Source organism: Gadus morhua, chromosome 9 (genome assembly GCF_902167405.1).
Source record: "Gadus morhua chromosome 9, gadMor3.0, whole genome shotgun sequence".
NCBI lineage: Eukaryota > Metazoa > Chordata > Actinopteri > Gadiformes > Gadidae > Gadus > Gadus morhua.
In genome coordinates, this window is record NC_044056.1 from 22737885 (window position 1) to 22753583 (window position 15699).

General features: G+C 44.9%; 2 protein-coding genes across 2 annotated transcripts in view; one reads left to right on the forward strand and one right to left on the reverse strand.

The window, feature by feature from the left end:
* pidd1 (p53-induced death domain protein 1) overlaps positions 1-3787 on the reverse strand; it is a 19275-nt gene extending 15488 nt beyond the window's left edge. The window contains 7 exon segments of the mRNA XM_030366164.1: positions 879-909; positions 911-958; positions 960-1087; positions 1090-1123; positions 1126-1159; positions 1221-1320; positions 3724-3787. Of these exon segments, the coding sequence (XP_030222024.1) occupies positions 879-909; positions 911-958; positions 960-1087; positions 1090-1123; positions 1126-1159; positions 1221-1320; positions 3724-3787 (439 nt within the window).
* On the forward strand, positions 3708-15576 carry pnpla2 (patatin-like phospholipase domain containing 2). The gene is made up of 9 exons (XM_030366779.1): positions 3708-4211; positions 4788-5020; positions 5430-5495; positions 12108-12317; positions 12453-12513; positions 12942-13163; positions 13405-13537; positions 13748-13870; positions 14526-15576. Exons 1-9 carry the CDS (start codon positions 4025-4027, stop codon positions 14791-14793), a joined length of 1503 nt encoding a protein of 500 aa, XP_030222639.1. The 5' UTR covers positions 3708-4024; the 3' UTR covers positions 14794-15576.
* Positions 15577-15699: the final 123 nt, after the last annotated feature.

Sequence of the window (15699 nt, forward strand, 5' to 3'; positions counted from 1 at the left end):
AATCTGACAATCTGACGGGATTCAGAATTTATGAATATAGACAGACACAGACTTACACCTGAAAACAGTGAAAGCAGTGAACACTAAACAATTCCTTTCCTCTGCTTTTAATGCACTTATGACTGAGTGTTGGCGGATGTTTATCTCAGGACTTGGGGCTGTCACCTTTGAGTTTTCCCATGACTGAGGACTCCTTTGTGTTTTGTATTCATATTCTTTATATAAATGACTCCTGAGTGGCCTTGCCATAATATCCAATATCTTCCTTGTCTCCTTCTTCTTAATTTCTAACCCATCTGTTGTTCTTTTATTCAGGTGTTAATAACAAAACTAGGATGAAAATGCTGATAACAAAGACGGCCGAAAGGAAGCCCCCTGCTGCCCCCACCTGAATAAACGTCATCACTGCATGACTCATTTTCATTACAGCATTGTTTCATATTCAACTCCACATTAAGTCTGAACAGCTGCAACCGTTATAGCTTGTCTGTAACTGTCAAGGTTTCTCCCCCCATTATTTTCTATCATACACCTGATTGGTTTATATAACGGGTTCAGGGACTTTTACTCCTGCCTCTAAATCAGACATGATTAGAACCATCATTACTGTTAGACAATACATTAATTTGTATTCCAATAATTATCTCTTTGGACTGGTAAATAAGTGTTTATCATGTGACCAAAAAAGGGAGGAACTTATCATGGAAATGTCCGAAGTGTCCATCAGCATAAAGCGATGAATTAACTGTGATAAAGAAACAGCACAGGGATGCTGTAGTACTTAAACTGACATTGGTTGTTAACCTCAAATCGTCAACTGTTAAGGGTTATAAGATTATCTTTGACAGTAACAACATGGAGATGCCTGCTTTGAGTACCTCGGATAGCCAGCGAGCGCAGCCGTGTGAGGATGGGGTACGATGGGCAGTGCTTCTTCCAGGCCTTGATCATCCTCTGACACCGAGCCTCAGGTACTGCAGCTCCATAAGCTGCTCCGGGACGAAGCTCCACAGGACAGGCAGCGCGGCGGCTCCAGCCCGGTAAACGTCCAGGGTCAACCTGATATCAGTGAGCACGGATAAGAGTCTATGTTCGGGGGCAGTGGGGGAGAAAGAGGCAGACTATGGAGGAGGATGAGGAGGAGAAGGAGGGAGTGTTGCTGAGGCAGAGGGACACATGTCAGTGATGCTTAAGGACCCGGACAACGAAGGGGCCTCCACATTGGTCGCATCCTCATATCTTTCGGGGTGGCTGCCGGACATCCCAGCGTGTCCTTCAAGCTGTCCACCGCTTGCATGACCAGTCCTGTGGCACCGTCCTCTGTGGGAGCCGTATGAGGCAAGACACCGTTTTCTTAGTTCGCTTGTTTGTGCCCTGGAGATGCAATCCGATGTCTATGCAACATTGTTTGTGCATAGAAGGGTTCTCTGTTTTAAAATGTTGTTCTTTATGTTGTCACTTGCAGAGTCCCCTTGGTCCAGTTCAAACATCTGCTTTGTTTCCGCTTCAGAGAGTTCACTCTTTGCTTTTTTTTTTTGCATCTAAAAACTAAAGTGCAGTCTAGTGTTTAACCCACCGACCATTCACTATTGTCAAGATGAAATTGAATCAAATTTGAACTCATTGTTGACAGATCGACGGTCCCAAGGATGGGAGCACGTTGACGCATTCGCGCATAGCCTTTTCTGTGTTGTATTAACCTAACGCTAAATCTAAAACCCAACAGTTAGTCCTGAGTAATACTGTACTTTACACCTTCCGAAGACATCATTATGCATGTAAAGAAATCCCTTTAAAGACTTGTCTAGTACTGAAGGCGCATCTCTGTCGGGCTGCTTTGCGTCACAAATGTGGGTCGTACTTCCTTGTGTTGGAGAAACAAAATACATGGTGCACTGGGTTCTTTATCCTGCTCTACCCCAGCGGGCGGTGTCTTCGTCTTTCTGCAGCTTTCGACGGCGGTCGTTAGATTCGGCCGGTCGTGGAAATAAAGTGAGCATCTCCAAGATAAAGCCGCCAAAGTTTCAACTCGAGGCGGGACCGGGACAGCACTGTTGTCATTTGTACTTCCGATGTAAAGCTTCATGAATGGGATGCACAAAATATCGATACGGCGATATATTGTCGCCCTTCTTCGTGCGATATGACGACCAATAAACTTGCGCCGAATATCGATATAATATTTTTCTATATATACTTTTTTTTTTTTTTTTTTGCATTGTTATACTTTATTCCTCAAGAATTAGACAAATATTGATATTTTAACTAATAAAATAATGCGCTCTAAAGAGATTTCCCTGCTCCCCGAGTTGCGCCCAACACATGAATGAAGGAAACTTGAACTGAGGTTAACCACTAACCAAAGAAGAGTAGGCTAAATGAAAAACTCATGAATAAAGACCGAAATCAAGCACTTTACCATTTTATGTTTTCACAGTGGTATTAGTCTTTGAGCATATATCGTGATCGTGATGCATCGTAGGATTGCCTAACAATACATTGATTATTGCAGAATTGAGGCATTGTGATATTATCGGCATCGCGGGCCATGTAGGCATCTCGTATCGTATCGTGAGGTAGGCCTACCCCTAATCATGAAACAAACCATTCCAATATATCAATACTGCAGTTTCATACGAAAAAATAAAAAACGCTGCAAACACCGGGATAGGAGGTTTAGTTGATTTTGTGATTTTGAAGATTCAGATTTAGAGTAGGGTTGATTATTTATGGTGTGAAAATATATGGTTATATATTGATTCATATAAGGAAAGAAACAAATAAAAACAAACATTATTGAGCTCATTATTTATGTATTGGTTAATTTATTTTCATTAAACCTGTTCTTTATAATTGATAGTCAAATACATTGGGAAATGACACAACAAGAGGCGTCACCACAACCATATTCATAGGACACAACACACACCACACACACACACACACACACACACACACACACACACACACACACACACTCTCTCTCTCTCTCTCTCTCTCTCTCTTTTCTCTCTCTCTCTCCCCGTGTCTCTCTGTTCTCTCTCTCTCTCCTCTCTCTCTCTCTCTCTCTTCTCCCTCCTCCCCTCTCTCTCTCTCTCTCTCTCTCTCTCTCTCTCTCTCTCTCTCTCTCTCTCTCTCTCTCTCTCTCTCTCTCTCTCTCTCTCTCTCTCTCCCTCTCTCGCTCTCTCTCCCTTCTCTTGCTTTCCCTCCCTGTGTCTCTCTCTGTTCTCTCTCTCTCTTCCCCCCCTCCCCTCTCTCTCTCTCTCTCTCTCTCTCTCTCTCTCTCTCTCTCTCTCTCTCTCTCTCTCTCTCTTCCCCCCCTCCCCTCTCTCTCTCTCTCTTTCTCTCCCTCTCTCTCCCTTCTCTCGTTTTCCCTCCCTGTGTCTCTCTCTGTTCTCTCTCTCTTCCCCCCCTCCCCTCTCTCTCTCTTTTTTTCTCTCTCCCCCTCTCTCTCCCCCCCTCTCTCTCCCCGTGTCTCTCTCTCTCCCCCTCTCTCCCCCCTCTCTCTCTCTCTCTCTCTCCCCGTGTCTCTCTCTCTCTCCCCCTCTCTCCCCCCTCTCTCTCTCTCTCTCTCTCTCTCTCTCACTCTCTCTCTCTCTCCCCCTCTCTCCCCCCTCCCCTCTCTCTCTCTTTCTCTCCCTCTCTCACTCAGTATTGTGAAAATCTCGCTTAGTTGGTAAACAGTGCCGGTGATATACCAGGAATATCGACGTTATGACCCACTGGTCGCTGTGTGTCCTGAGGTTTCTATCAACAGCCTCTCCTGGAAGTCCCGGTGTCCTGACATCGTCCGCAACAGCAACAACGAGTCATAACGCACAGCCTCTTATCTGAGATCAAACAGCCATAGGCTTTCCTAGGACAGCAACAACAACCACAAAGTTACCGGCATGGAGTAGAGTTGGCCTTGGGATAGAATAGACGAATATATGAATAGATGTGAATAGATGAGATGTTTGGATTAGAATAAACACCGTTTTTCATTCAAAACTACATTTTTATACAATTTTAGTGAGCCAGAAACATGTTTCCTTTAGACTCTCCATGGAACATCTCCTTTGCGGGTTGCGGGTTCCTGGGTATTTACCATGTCGGAGTGGCCAGTTGTTTGCAGGAGCAAGCCCCGTTCCTAGTGGAGAACGCTCGGCATGTGTACGGTGCTTCGGCCGGAGCGCTCACTGCCACCGCGCTGGTAACCGGAGTTTGTCTGGGTAGGTACTGATCAGACCCGGTGTAATGCCAATCTATGCTCCCTTGTCAGATTTTGCTACCGTAATGCGACTCGATAATAGAGTCTATTGAATCATGCTACCCTGGTTCCTATCAGAAAATGCTACCCATATGTGTTTGGTAGCGATTTCGATCTGCTGACCTCTATCAAACGATATTCGCCTCTATCAAACGATGCTCCCACTAGAAGCAAGTATTTTTACACCACTACTCACCCTATGTATGACACTGTAAGAATATGCGGAGCATATTTGGATAACGTCTTTATTGCGGATTTCACGGGTAAAGTATGTGAAATGTATGTAATTAATGTAAAAGAAAAAGCACTTAAAGACAAAGTATAAATAATCACTTAAACTAAATAAATTACTTAAACAAGAAAAGTTTAGAACAGTGTTGTTAAAACGTGGTGTATTTATTTATGATTCTGTATGTGTGTGTTTAATATGCAATAGATTATAATTATTCAAAAGATCAATAATTACAAAACCAAAGATCTTAAATCCGAACGCATTTATTGAAGCTGATGTATAACCTAGGCCTTTTTGTATTAACAGGGGAAACTGGGGCAGGCATCATAGGGGTTGCAAAGGAGGCTAGGAAACGATTCCTCGGTCCAATGCACCCTTCTTTCAACCTGGTGAAGATCATGCGCCACATGCTGCATCGCACCCTGCCGCCTGATGCCCATCACCGCGCCACGGGACGCCTTGGCATCTCCCTCACCCGGGTGGCAGACGGGGAGAATGTCCTAGTGTCCGTGTTCAACAGTACAGACGAAGTCGTTCAAGTTAGTATTATTTGAAAAAATAACCCATTATGGCAACCAAATGCAACCAACTGGTTAACTGTGCAAAGTTCAAAAGGGTTGTTATTCATAGGTTTGCTTCTGAATCAAGACATCTCATAACTATATAAACCAAAAAAATCCGGCAACGCGTCAATAGGAATCGTCATGCCGAGTTAACGTGTCATAAATCCATTTTCCATTTTAAGGGCACACAATAAATCTCACTAGGTGAGAGGTGACAATGTGATCAACCACAGGGAACATAACATGAACATAAACATGTTTTTCCCTTTTTGTCAAAAAATGGATCATGTAACAAATCCCCAAGTGTTGTTTTAATGACCAGGTACTTTTGGAGTTCTCCCAGCAGTGACTTGTTGTGTTGACTGTTCCTCTCTCCTTGGAACAGGCGTGTGTGTGCAGTGCCTACATTCCGGTGTACTGCGGCCTGATCCCCCCCACCCTGCATGGCGTGGTGAGTCACCCCTCATGTGGTCCCTCCAATGTCACCCTGATAGCCGGGATCTTTCTAACCGTCCAAGTAAACCAAAGTTTAGGAACTGGAAGTCCAGGGGGTTATCACTGTGTTGTTGATATACATTACCCATATAGGTTGTATGGTATATATCTTATATGATTTATGTTATGTCCATGTTATTATTATTTTATTATTTTTAATGACATGATTAACGACATGATTACATGTTTCTTAGTTTCTTCGTAGAAATTTGGTGTTTCCTTGATTTAAGGATGTTATTATGTTGTTGCTGTTGTCTTTTGTCGTAGATAATGTTCTCCAAAAGTTTTTGGCACAGCTCTTTTCTCTGAATGTTTTCGCTTGTTTGTGTGTGTGTGTGTGTGTGTGTGTGTGTGTGTGTGTGTGTGTGTGTGTGTGTGTGTGTGTGTGTGTGTGTGTGTGTGTGTGTGTGTGTGTGTGTGTGTGTGTGTGTGTGTGTGTGTGTGTGTGTGTGTTTGTGTGATAAGAGACCAAATAGCAAACAGAGAGTTCCCCATGAGTAGCAGGTCTTTGTGTACCTCAGCCTTAATTTTGTTTTGTCCCCTCCTGTCCGAGCTTAACTCTGATGTCATCCTTATTCACACACAGCGCATTCTCAAATGGTAGATACCACAAGTCTCAAATGGTAGAGACTTGTGGTAAAAAAAACTCAAGTCATGTAACCTTTGTTATATGACTTTCTGATCTCTGGCATATATACTTCAGATTGGCAAATGCTTTATGTTTGTACTATTTTGTAATTCAGGAAACTATTTTGGTTTAATCCAAATTGAATCACAGTGAATTCAGATACATTGGGGAAATCAGATAGGAACCTGTTGGGATTCAAAATCAAAATGGAATTCATGTATTATGAGGGGTGTCTACAGAGGTGTCTACAGCGTTGCATGTAAATGTACTGTAGAGACAACCCAGTCGCCTAGAAAATACGTCGACGGTGTACGTTTCCATGAACACTGGATACGTAGCATTTCAACGTAAAAAAACGCGTGTTATACCTACATTATCCACGTGTGCCGCTGTGGAGGCGGGTTTCGGGGTTTGGGTTTCACGGCTTTCGCGGCAAATTGTGGACACGATTGTTTAGGGGGGGGGGGGGGGGGGGGGGGGGGGACTGTTGTTGACCGGGGAGGGGGGGGGGGGCGGGGAGACACGTTTGTTGAGTGGGGGGGACACACGATTGTAGGGGGGGGGGGGGGGGGGGGGGACACGTTTGTTGAGGGGGGGGGAGACACGTTTGTAGGGGGGGGCACGCTCGACAACGAGAGTTGGTTTTTATTGAACGAGACTTCAACACGGAACAGCTGCACGAAACGATGGTCACGTCACTCTCGGTGACGGTGTCGACAATAATGAACACACGAACAATGTTAATAGAACAACACACAACCACATAACATCCCGAACCCATTAACTCCACTTAATCCTAACAACAAAACAAGTTAACAAAAGCCCCATTTGTCAACTGAGAACCCCAATTCCCAGAATCCCCCGCGGCTCCGGAACACGGCGTAGCTTATATTAATCTTTATTATCTGAATGGGAAATGCAATATTTTAGGACAGATACACCATTAAACGCGTTTCTCTTGACATTTCTAGCGAGAAATGTACATTTTCCTTACATAATCTTCAGTCAGTGAATGTGTATGATCTTTATTAATCTTTATTATCTGAATGGGAAATGCAATATTTTAGGACCGATTCACCGTTAAACGTGTTTCTAATAACATTTCTAGCGAGAAATGTACTTTTTACTTGCATAATCTTCAGTCAGTGATTGTGTCTGATCTTTAGTTTTATAGTTATTAGGATTTGATCGGCTCGCTCCCATGTTTCAACGACGTCAGGTTGCTTTCGCTAAACTAGCAGCTCACGTGCTTCCTGCGTTTGCGTTATTAAACTGTTACTTTATGTAACTTTTAATGATATCATCTTGTTAGAAACACGTATATCTGAGAGCCAACCCAGTCGCCAAAAGCATACCTACGTTGACAGTGTACGTTTCGTGAACACTGGATTACGTCGCATTTCAACATAAAATAGCGTGTTATACACACACACACACGCACGCACACGCACAGACACACACACACAAGCACACACAAGCACACACGCGCACGCACAGACACACAGAGACAGACACACACACACACAAACACACACACAAACACACACACACACGCACACGGTGCATTTCGCTGCTAAAACAACAACAACAAAATATTCCCTCAAATATTATTACTTTCAAAACGTTGGCCAAAATGGCCAATAATATCATTTTTTATTTGGGATGCTTTTAGGACATTTTGGGTGGATTTTGAACGGTATGTGGGGGGCACGTTTTTTGCAGGACCTGGCAACCCTGCGCTGTTGCCCGAGATCTGGATCCACCCCGGCGTGGTGCCGTCTCCTTTTTACCTTTTGACCCCAGACTTCTGGGGGAATAGCTGAATCAATTCATTAGTCAATCAGAAGCATGTAAATATCTTCCCGGTGGCGTAAGAGGACAAACAAGGTGTCCTTCAACATCTACGCTTGCAACGGTGCCACACATGAGCATATTCGAACATGTTTAATGGTAGTAATTAGCTGTCGAAATTGGAGGCCTTAGTCAATAATGAGCAGCTATTGATTTGCTTCCAGGTAAAGATTTGTCACAAATGACATGTTATTTAGCATCTACACGTTGAGCTGAGTCCAATGACACCAAGAACGACACTCTAGCTAATGGTAACATGTATTTTACATGGTACACCTAGGTCTAGGACATGATCTCGGTGTAGCAAGAGGCCAAGCTTGATCTCATTGGACTCAGCTTAACGTGTAGATGCTAATTAACATGTAATTTGTCAAAAATCTCCATCGGGAAGCAAATCTATAGCTGGTCATTATTGATAAAGGCCTCCAAAATCGACAGCTAATTACTACCCCGAAACATATTCAAATATGATCATGTGTGGCACTGTTGCAATCGTCTCGAAACGTAGATGTCAAAGGACACCTTGTTTGCTCTGTTGCACCACCGGGGAAGATATTTTCATACTTCTAATGGATTGATTCATATTTTAAGGTTCTCGGAGTGAGACTTTAAGTGGCTGCAGCAGAAGTGTTGAGACGAAAGATGATATCAAGAGATTTATAGAATATTCCCATTCACATTATGATTCTTCGTCGTAACATCCGACCAAACATCCTTTACATTCACAGAGCGAAGATTATGAAAGTCCAGGCCCCCCCTTCCTGCACTCGGGGTCCGACCGGGCCAAGTTTCGGTGCGGGGGTCCCAGTTAGGCCCTAGAATATGGTATTCAAATTTCAGGGCGGTAGGACCTTCCTATCTCAAAAACTTTTTTTCCACCACATTCTGAACCATTAGGTCTCGCAGGCAACACTTCTGAAGGGGCTTTGTCCAAATGACAGTCCATTTGGGAAAACTTTTTTTCTCTATGGGCTAGAACTACAAATCTTGCATATGTCGTTCTCGGGGCCCCGGGAAATGTGTGTCAACATTTTAGCATCCCTAGCTATCTCGAAAAGGCTGGAAAAGGGGCGTGACCTCCAACAGTACAGTCAATGTACATAAGACAGAGGTTAGTTTCTAGGCCCCATATTTTGCGGGATGGAGGTGTACATTTGTGGCTTAATGTGTGTAGACACCGCTGGCCTGTGGCCACGTCTTTGAAGTCTGGGGTCAAAAGGTCAAAAGGAGCCGGCACCACGCCGCTTATGAGATAACAAAAAGTGAATCTGTATTTCTCTCATTACATTTTGTCATTATTGAAGAGAGGCCTGATTCTCAGATATGCATATTGGACTGTTAGGGTATAGGTCTGGGAAGAACTTCAGGCCAAAATCTTGCAAGCGAGCCGCTGGGTGCAGGTGCAACGAGATGGAGCACTTGCTGAGCCTGGACTTTCATAATCTTCGCTCTGTGAATGTAAAGGATGTTTGGTCGGATGTTACGACGAAGAATCATAATGTGAATGGGAATATTCTATTAATGTCTTGATATCATCTTTCGTCTCAACACTTCTGCTGCAGCCGCTTAAAGTCTCACTCCGAGAACCTTAAAATATGAATCAATCCATTAGAAGTATGAAAATATCTTCCCGGTGGTGCAACAGAGCAAACAAGGTGTCCTTTGACATCTACGTTTCGAGACGATTGCAACAATGCCACACATGATCATATTTGAATATGTTTCGGGGTAGTAATTAGCTGTCGATTTTGGAGGCCTTTATCAATAATGACCAGCTATAGATTTGCTTCCCGATGGAGATTTTTGACAAATTACATGTTAATTAGCATCTACACGTTAAGCTGAGTCCAATGAGATCAAGCTCGGCCTCTTGCTACACCGAGATCATGTCCTAGACCTAGGTGTACCATGTAAAATACATGTTACCATTAGCTAGAGTGTCGTTCTTGGTGTCATTGGACTCAGCTCAACGTGTAGATACTAAATAACATGTCATTTGTGACAAATCTTTATCGGGAAGCAAATCAATAGCTGCTCAGTATTGATTAAGGCCTCCAATTTCGACAGCTAATTACTACCATTAAACATGTTTGAATATGCTCATGTGTGGCACCGTTGCAATCGCCTGGAAGCGTAGATGTTGAAGAACACCTTGTTTGTCCTCTTACGCCACCGGGAAGATATTTACATGCTTCTGATTGACTAATGAATTGATTCAGCTATTCCCCCAGAAGTCTGGGGTCAAAAGGTCAAAAGGAGACGGCACCACGCCGGGGTGGATCCAGATCTCGGGCAACAGCGCAGGGTTGCCAGGTCCTGCAAAAAACGTGCCCCCCACATACCGTTCAAAATCCACCCAAAATGTCCTAGAAGCATCCCAAATAAAAAATGATATTATTGGCCATTTTGGCCAACGTTTTGAAAGTAATAATATTTGAGGGAATATTTTTTTGTTGTTGTTTTAGCAGCGAAATGCACCGTGTGCGTGTGTGCGTGTGTGTGTGTGTGTGTGTGTGTCTGTGTCTGTGTGTCTGTGCGTGCGTGTGGGTGCTTGTGTGTGCTTGTGTGCGTGTGTCTGTGCGTGTGCGTGCGTGTGTGTGTGTGTATAACACGCTATTTTATGTTGAAATGCGACGTAATCCAGTGTTCACGAAACGTACACTGTCAACGTAGGTATGCTTTTGACGACTGGGTTGGCTCTCAGATATACGTGTTTCTAACAAGATGATATCATTAAAAGTTACATAAAGTAACAGTTTAATAACACAAACGCAGGAAGCACGTGAGCTGCTAGTTCAGCGAAAGCAACCTGACGTCGTTGAAACATGCGAGCGAGCCGATCAAATCCTAATAACTATAAAACTAAAGATCAGACACAATCACTGACTGAAGATTATGCAAGTAAAAAGTACATTTCTCGCTAGAAATGTTATTAGAAACACGTTTAACGGTGAATCGGTCCTAAAATATTGCATTTCCCATTCAGATAATAAAGATTAATAAAGATCATACACATTCACTGACTGAAGATTATGTAAGGAAAATGTACATTTCTCGCTAGAAATGTCATTAGAAACACGTTTAATGGTGTATCTGTCCTAAAATATTGCATTTCCCATTCAGATAATAAAGATTAATATAAGCTACGCCGTGTTCCGGAGCCGCGGGGGATTCTGGGAATTGGGGTTTTCAGTTGACAAATGGGGCTTTTGTTAACTTGTTTTGTTGTTAGGATTAAGTGGGGTGAATGGGTTCGGGATGTTATGTGGTTGTGTGTTGTTCTATTAACATTGTTCGTGTGTTCATTATTGTCGACACCGTCACCGAGAGTGACGTGACCATCGTTTCGTGCAGCTGTTCCGTGTTGAAGTCTCGTTCAATAAAAACCAACTCTCGTTGTCGAGCGTTCAATAAAAACCAACTCTCGTTGTCGAGCGTGCCCCCCCCCTACAAACGTGTCTCCCCCCCCCCTCAACAAACGTGTTCCCCCCCCCCCCCCCCCCCCCACCCTACAATCGTGTGTCGTCGTCGTCCCCCCCCCTCAACAAACGGGTCTCCCCCCCCCCCCCCCCCCCTCCCCGGTCAACAACAGTCTCCCCCCCCCCCCCCCCCCCCTAAACAATCGTGTCCACAATTTGCCGCGAAAGCCGTGAAACCCAAACCCCGAAACCCGCCTCCACAGCTGCACACGTGGATACTGTAGGCAGGGCCGTCGGACTGCGGGGACAAAGGGGACAGTTGTGGGGGGGCCCAAGGCAGAGGGGGGGCCCATGATCAAAAAAAATAAATAAAATTTGTTTTACCTTTCGCCCCCCCCCCCCCCCCCCATCAGTACCTATAGTATAGGGGCCCAGGATTTGGTGCTACGGCCCTGACTGTAGGTATAACACGCTATTTTTTACGTTGAAATGCTACGTATCCAGTGTTCATGGAAACGTACACCGTCGACGTATTTTCTTGGCGACTGGGTTGGTAGAGAGATGGCAGACTTGGGGTTTACAAAGCAGCCGGGCCTTGTCCAACCGCATTAACCAGTCCTCATTGGTGATTCTCGGTTCTTTTAAATCGTTTCTGTTTCTCCTCACGCAGCGATACGTGGACGGAGGAATCTCGGACAACCTGCCCCAGTATGACCACAAGAACACCATCACAGTGTCGCCATTTTCTGGGGAGAGCGACATATGCCCCCGCGACAGCTCCACCAACCTGCACGAGTTGCGCTTCACCAACACCAGCATCCAGTTCACGCTCAAGAACCTGTACCGGGTGTCCAGAGCCCTATTCCCACCGGACCCCATGGTGCGGCCCCACACACGCCCTCTCTGCCCAGCCTGACCAGCCTTCCTTCATCACCTGTTGAATCTGAGGGGTGCTCAGCCGACCTCTGACGCAAGCATGACTAATGAGGAACTTGTGTGTTTCTATTGGCTGCAGGTGATGAACGCCATGTGTAAACAGGGATATCTAGATGCACTTCAGTTTTTGAAAAGAAACGGTAAGCGATGCCAGGATAGGACCAAAACATATGGGGGGATTGTACATGCTTAGTTCATGCTTATACATTAAGAATTCCATATTAGTTTATTTGAAATATATTTTGCCTTAACTGTGCATATCACATACAATGGGATGATCTATTTAATTGGTTTTAGTAGAAAGCCAATGAAACAGGATAAAAGACCAATGAAATAAACAATTACAAGATATTGACACCCTGATCTAAATCAGAATAGATGCTCCCGGTAAGAACACATCATCAAATCTATCTATGACATCTGACTGTGTGCATGTTATCAGCTCTGTCCCTAGCTATGGATGTTTTCAATGGTTTCACTCTTCCTGTAGATACGATTCATTTCCTGATACTTCACGTCCCCACACATAGGATAACTGAAACTTAACTGAACTTTACTTCATATCTAGGACTGCTGAACCTCAATGAACCTTACAGAGACAGACCCCTTCTCTTGATCAGAGACGAGAGGGAAGGGGATGTCAACTCTTCTGGGGAAGAGGAAGATGAGGACATAACCAACGCTGATAACATAGAGCAGCGGCCGCATGTAGAAGACAGCACAGACGTTCACCATTATAGTCCCAAAGAGGATAATATATTTCAACACCTGCCACCCAACCTCCACCAAGGTAACCTCACACTACCAGAATTATGCGGTCCATAGAAAAATATGTGCATTCCACGCGTCCCTTTAAGCCTTTTAGGGGGTTTTCTGCTCTCCGAGAGAGACATTTTCCATAAAAGCCTTGCACTGTATACAACGGCAGTAGTAAATCAAACCAATGTTGGCCTCCATGTGTAAAGCCTTTGACTCACGGTTACATGTCCTTCACACACTTTCTCTCCTCTTGGCTCTGCCTCCCTCTGCAGCCCTCATCGAGGCCTGCAAGGAGAGGAGGAGCCTGTGCCAGTCGCTAAGCAACCTGCTCCCCATGAGGCTGGCCTCGGTGATGATGCTGCCCTACACCCTGCCCCTGGAGTCGGCCATGTCCATGGCCGTCAGGTCGGGACCGCACACTACTTCATCTCGTTAGTCTCGTTAGCCCTAGTGGCCCTCACAATATGGAGTGACCCGGGACGATATCGTTTCATTTTGTGATTAATCACCGGTGCCTTCAGGATAGCTACTTCCTGAACCGGAGGTTTTCCTGTTTTGTTTCAGACAAGCATCCACCCGTTCATAACTGATATCCCGTACTTTTCCATGCTGCAGGCTTCTGGAGTGGATGCCGGACGTTCAGGAGGACATGGTGTGGGTCCGCGAGCAGATGGCCAAGGTCCTGCAGTGTGCTGTGCGGCAGGCCTCTAGAAGCATCTCACAGCATGTCTCTGCCAGGTTGGGGACCATTCAGACACACACACACACACACACACACACACACACACACACACACACACACACACACACACACACACACACACACACACACACACACACACATACTGATGCACACAGACACACACACACATACTGACCAATTTAGACACACACGCAGACTAAGTCGCAGAGACACATGACCAAACACACAGGCACAAACACACATACATCACACACGCATACACACTCTAACGCGCACAGACACATGCCGAAACACACACACATACAAACACATGCATGCACACACCTACACACTAATGCACACAGACACTTGCCCACACACACATACAAACACAGGCACACACACACACACACACACACACACACACACACACACACACACACACACACACACACACACACATGCGCACAAACACACACACACAAACACACACACACACACACACACACACACACACACACACACACACACACACACACACACACACACACACACACACACAAACATTAACAATCAGGAACACTCACAAACAACCGCAAAGTTCTAACATTATATGTTAAATCTGCCTACCACCACTAGCCTAATCCTGTGAACCTGCTCCATGCACCATCTTCTGCTAAACGTAAGAATTCCGCCTCTCCCGGCCCCCAGGTTCTCCTGCCAGCTAGAGCTGCACCACTACCAGTCCCTGCCAACCCAGTTCAGCTCCGCCAGCCTGCTCCCCTCCTGCCCCTCTGTCCTCAACGTCATCATGCGTCTCAATCAGTACCAGAGGCAGCTACTGCCCGGCGTGCTGTGCATTAACATGGACCTGCAGGGCTCCTTCAAAGCCGGCGTGCCGCCAGCAGAGGGCAGCAAAGCGTCCGTCATCCCCCTGGGTGGTGCCTTGACACTCAAGGAGCTTCCGTGCCCCTCGTGAACCCGTCAGAAGCTGTTAGCTGGCCAGTTGTTGGTTTGTGTGTAGACTGTGCCTTGCGGAGACATAGCGTGAGCAATGTGTTGTCAACGCGCTATGGAGAATGTGGGAATTGACTCGGTAACTGAGGCTTGATGACATCACTTGATGACTTCAGTCGAATTGAAACGGTGTTCTGACAGGTTGTTGTTTTTTGCCAACAACAGCATTTACAAATACAGTGAATGAAAGCCATTGAAAAAATATATAATTATTATTTTATTGAATAACCACATATGTGAAATAAAACAGACCGTTTTCCCTGACATAAGTGTTAGCCGGCCATAACAAAATGTATGTTGTAGGAATTTAATCAATGGGATAATTATTTAGTTTTGCCTCTGAAAATAAGCACATGGCCTACAGCAACAATGTACATGTAACCCGTAAAACGACCCACCGAGTTGCATACTTGAAGTGCCCTTTTTGAGTGTAAATATTATTGTGTGTGTGGAATGCAGTCAGGGCCAGTAGTTAAACATGTGCTGCAGTTATTAGCTCATACACAGGTCTGCTGGGAAGGGAGGCTGACTGTATAGGCCTACTGTAGAGGACCGACGGTTAAATCTAGAACTGTGTGGTCAGGTAGGCCTAAAGTGTGTGATAGAGTACTTATCTCATGCCCGCCATCCAGTAGAAAAACAAGCGTGTTACATGTGGATATGTCTGTTCTCTTGACTTATAGGTCAATTGAAAGTCAGTTATTTCAATGTTTTGTTTATTAAATCTCTTGGTCATGGGAACACATTCATCACATTTATTATTGGATGCGTCAGTTAATCCGTCTTCTTCTAAATATGAAAAAAGCAAATGGCCCTCTGCATTTATTATCAAATTGTAGACGCCCTTAACAGCATAATAACACATCCT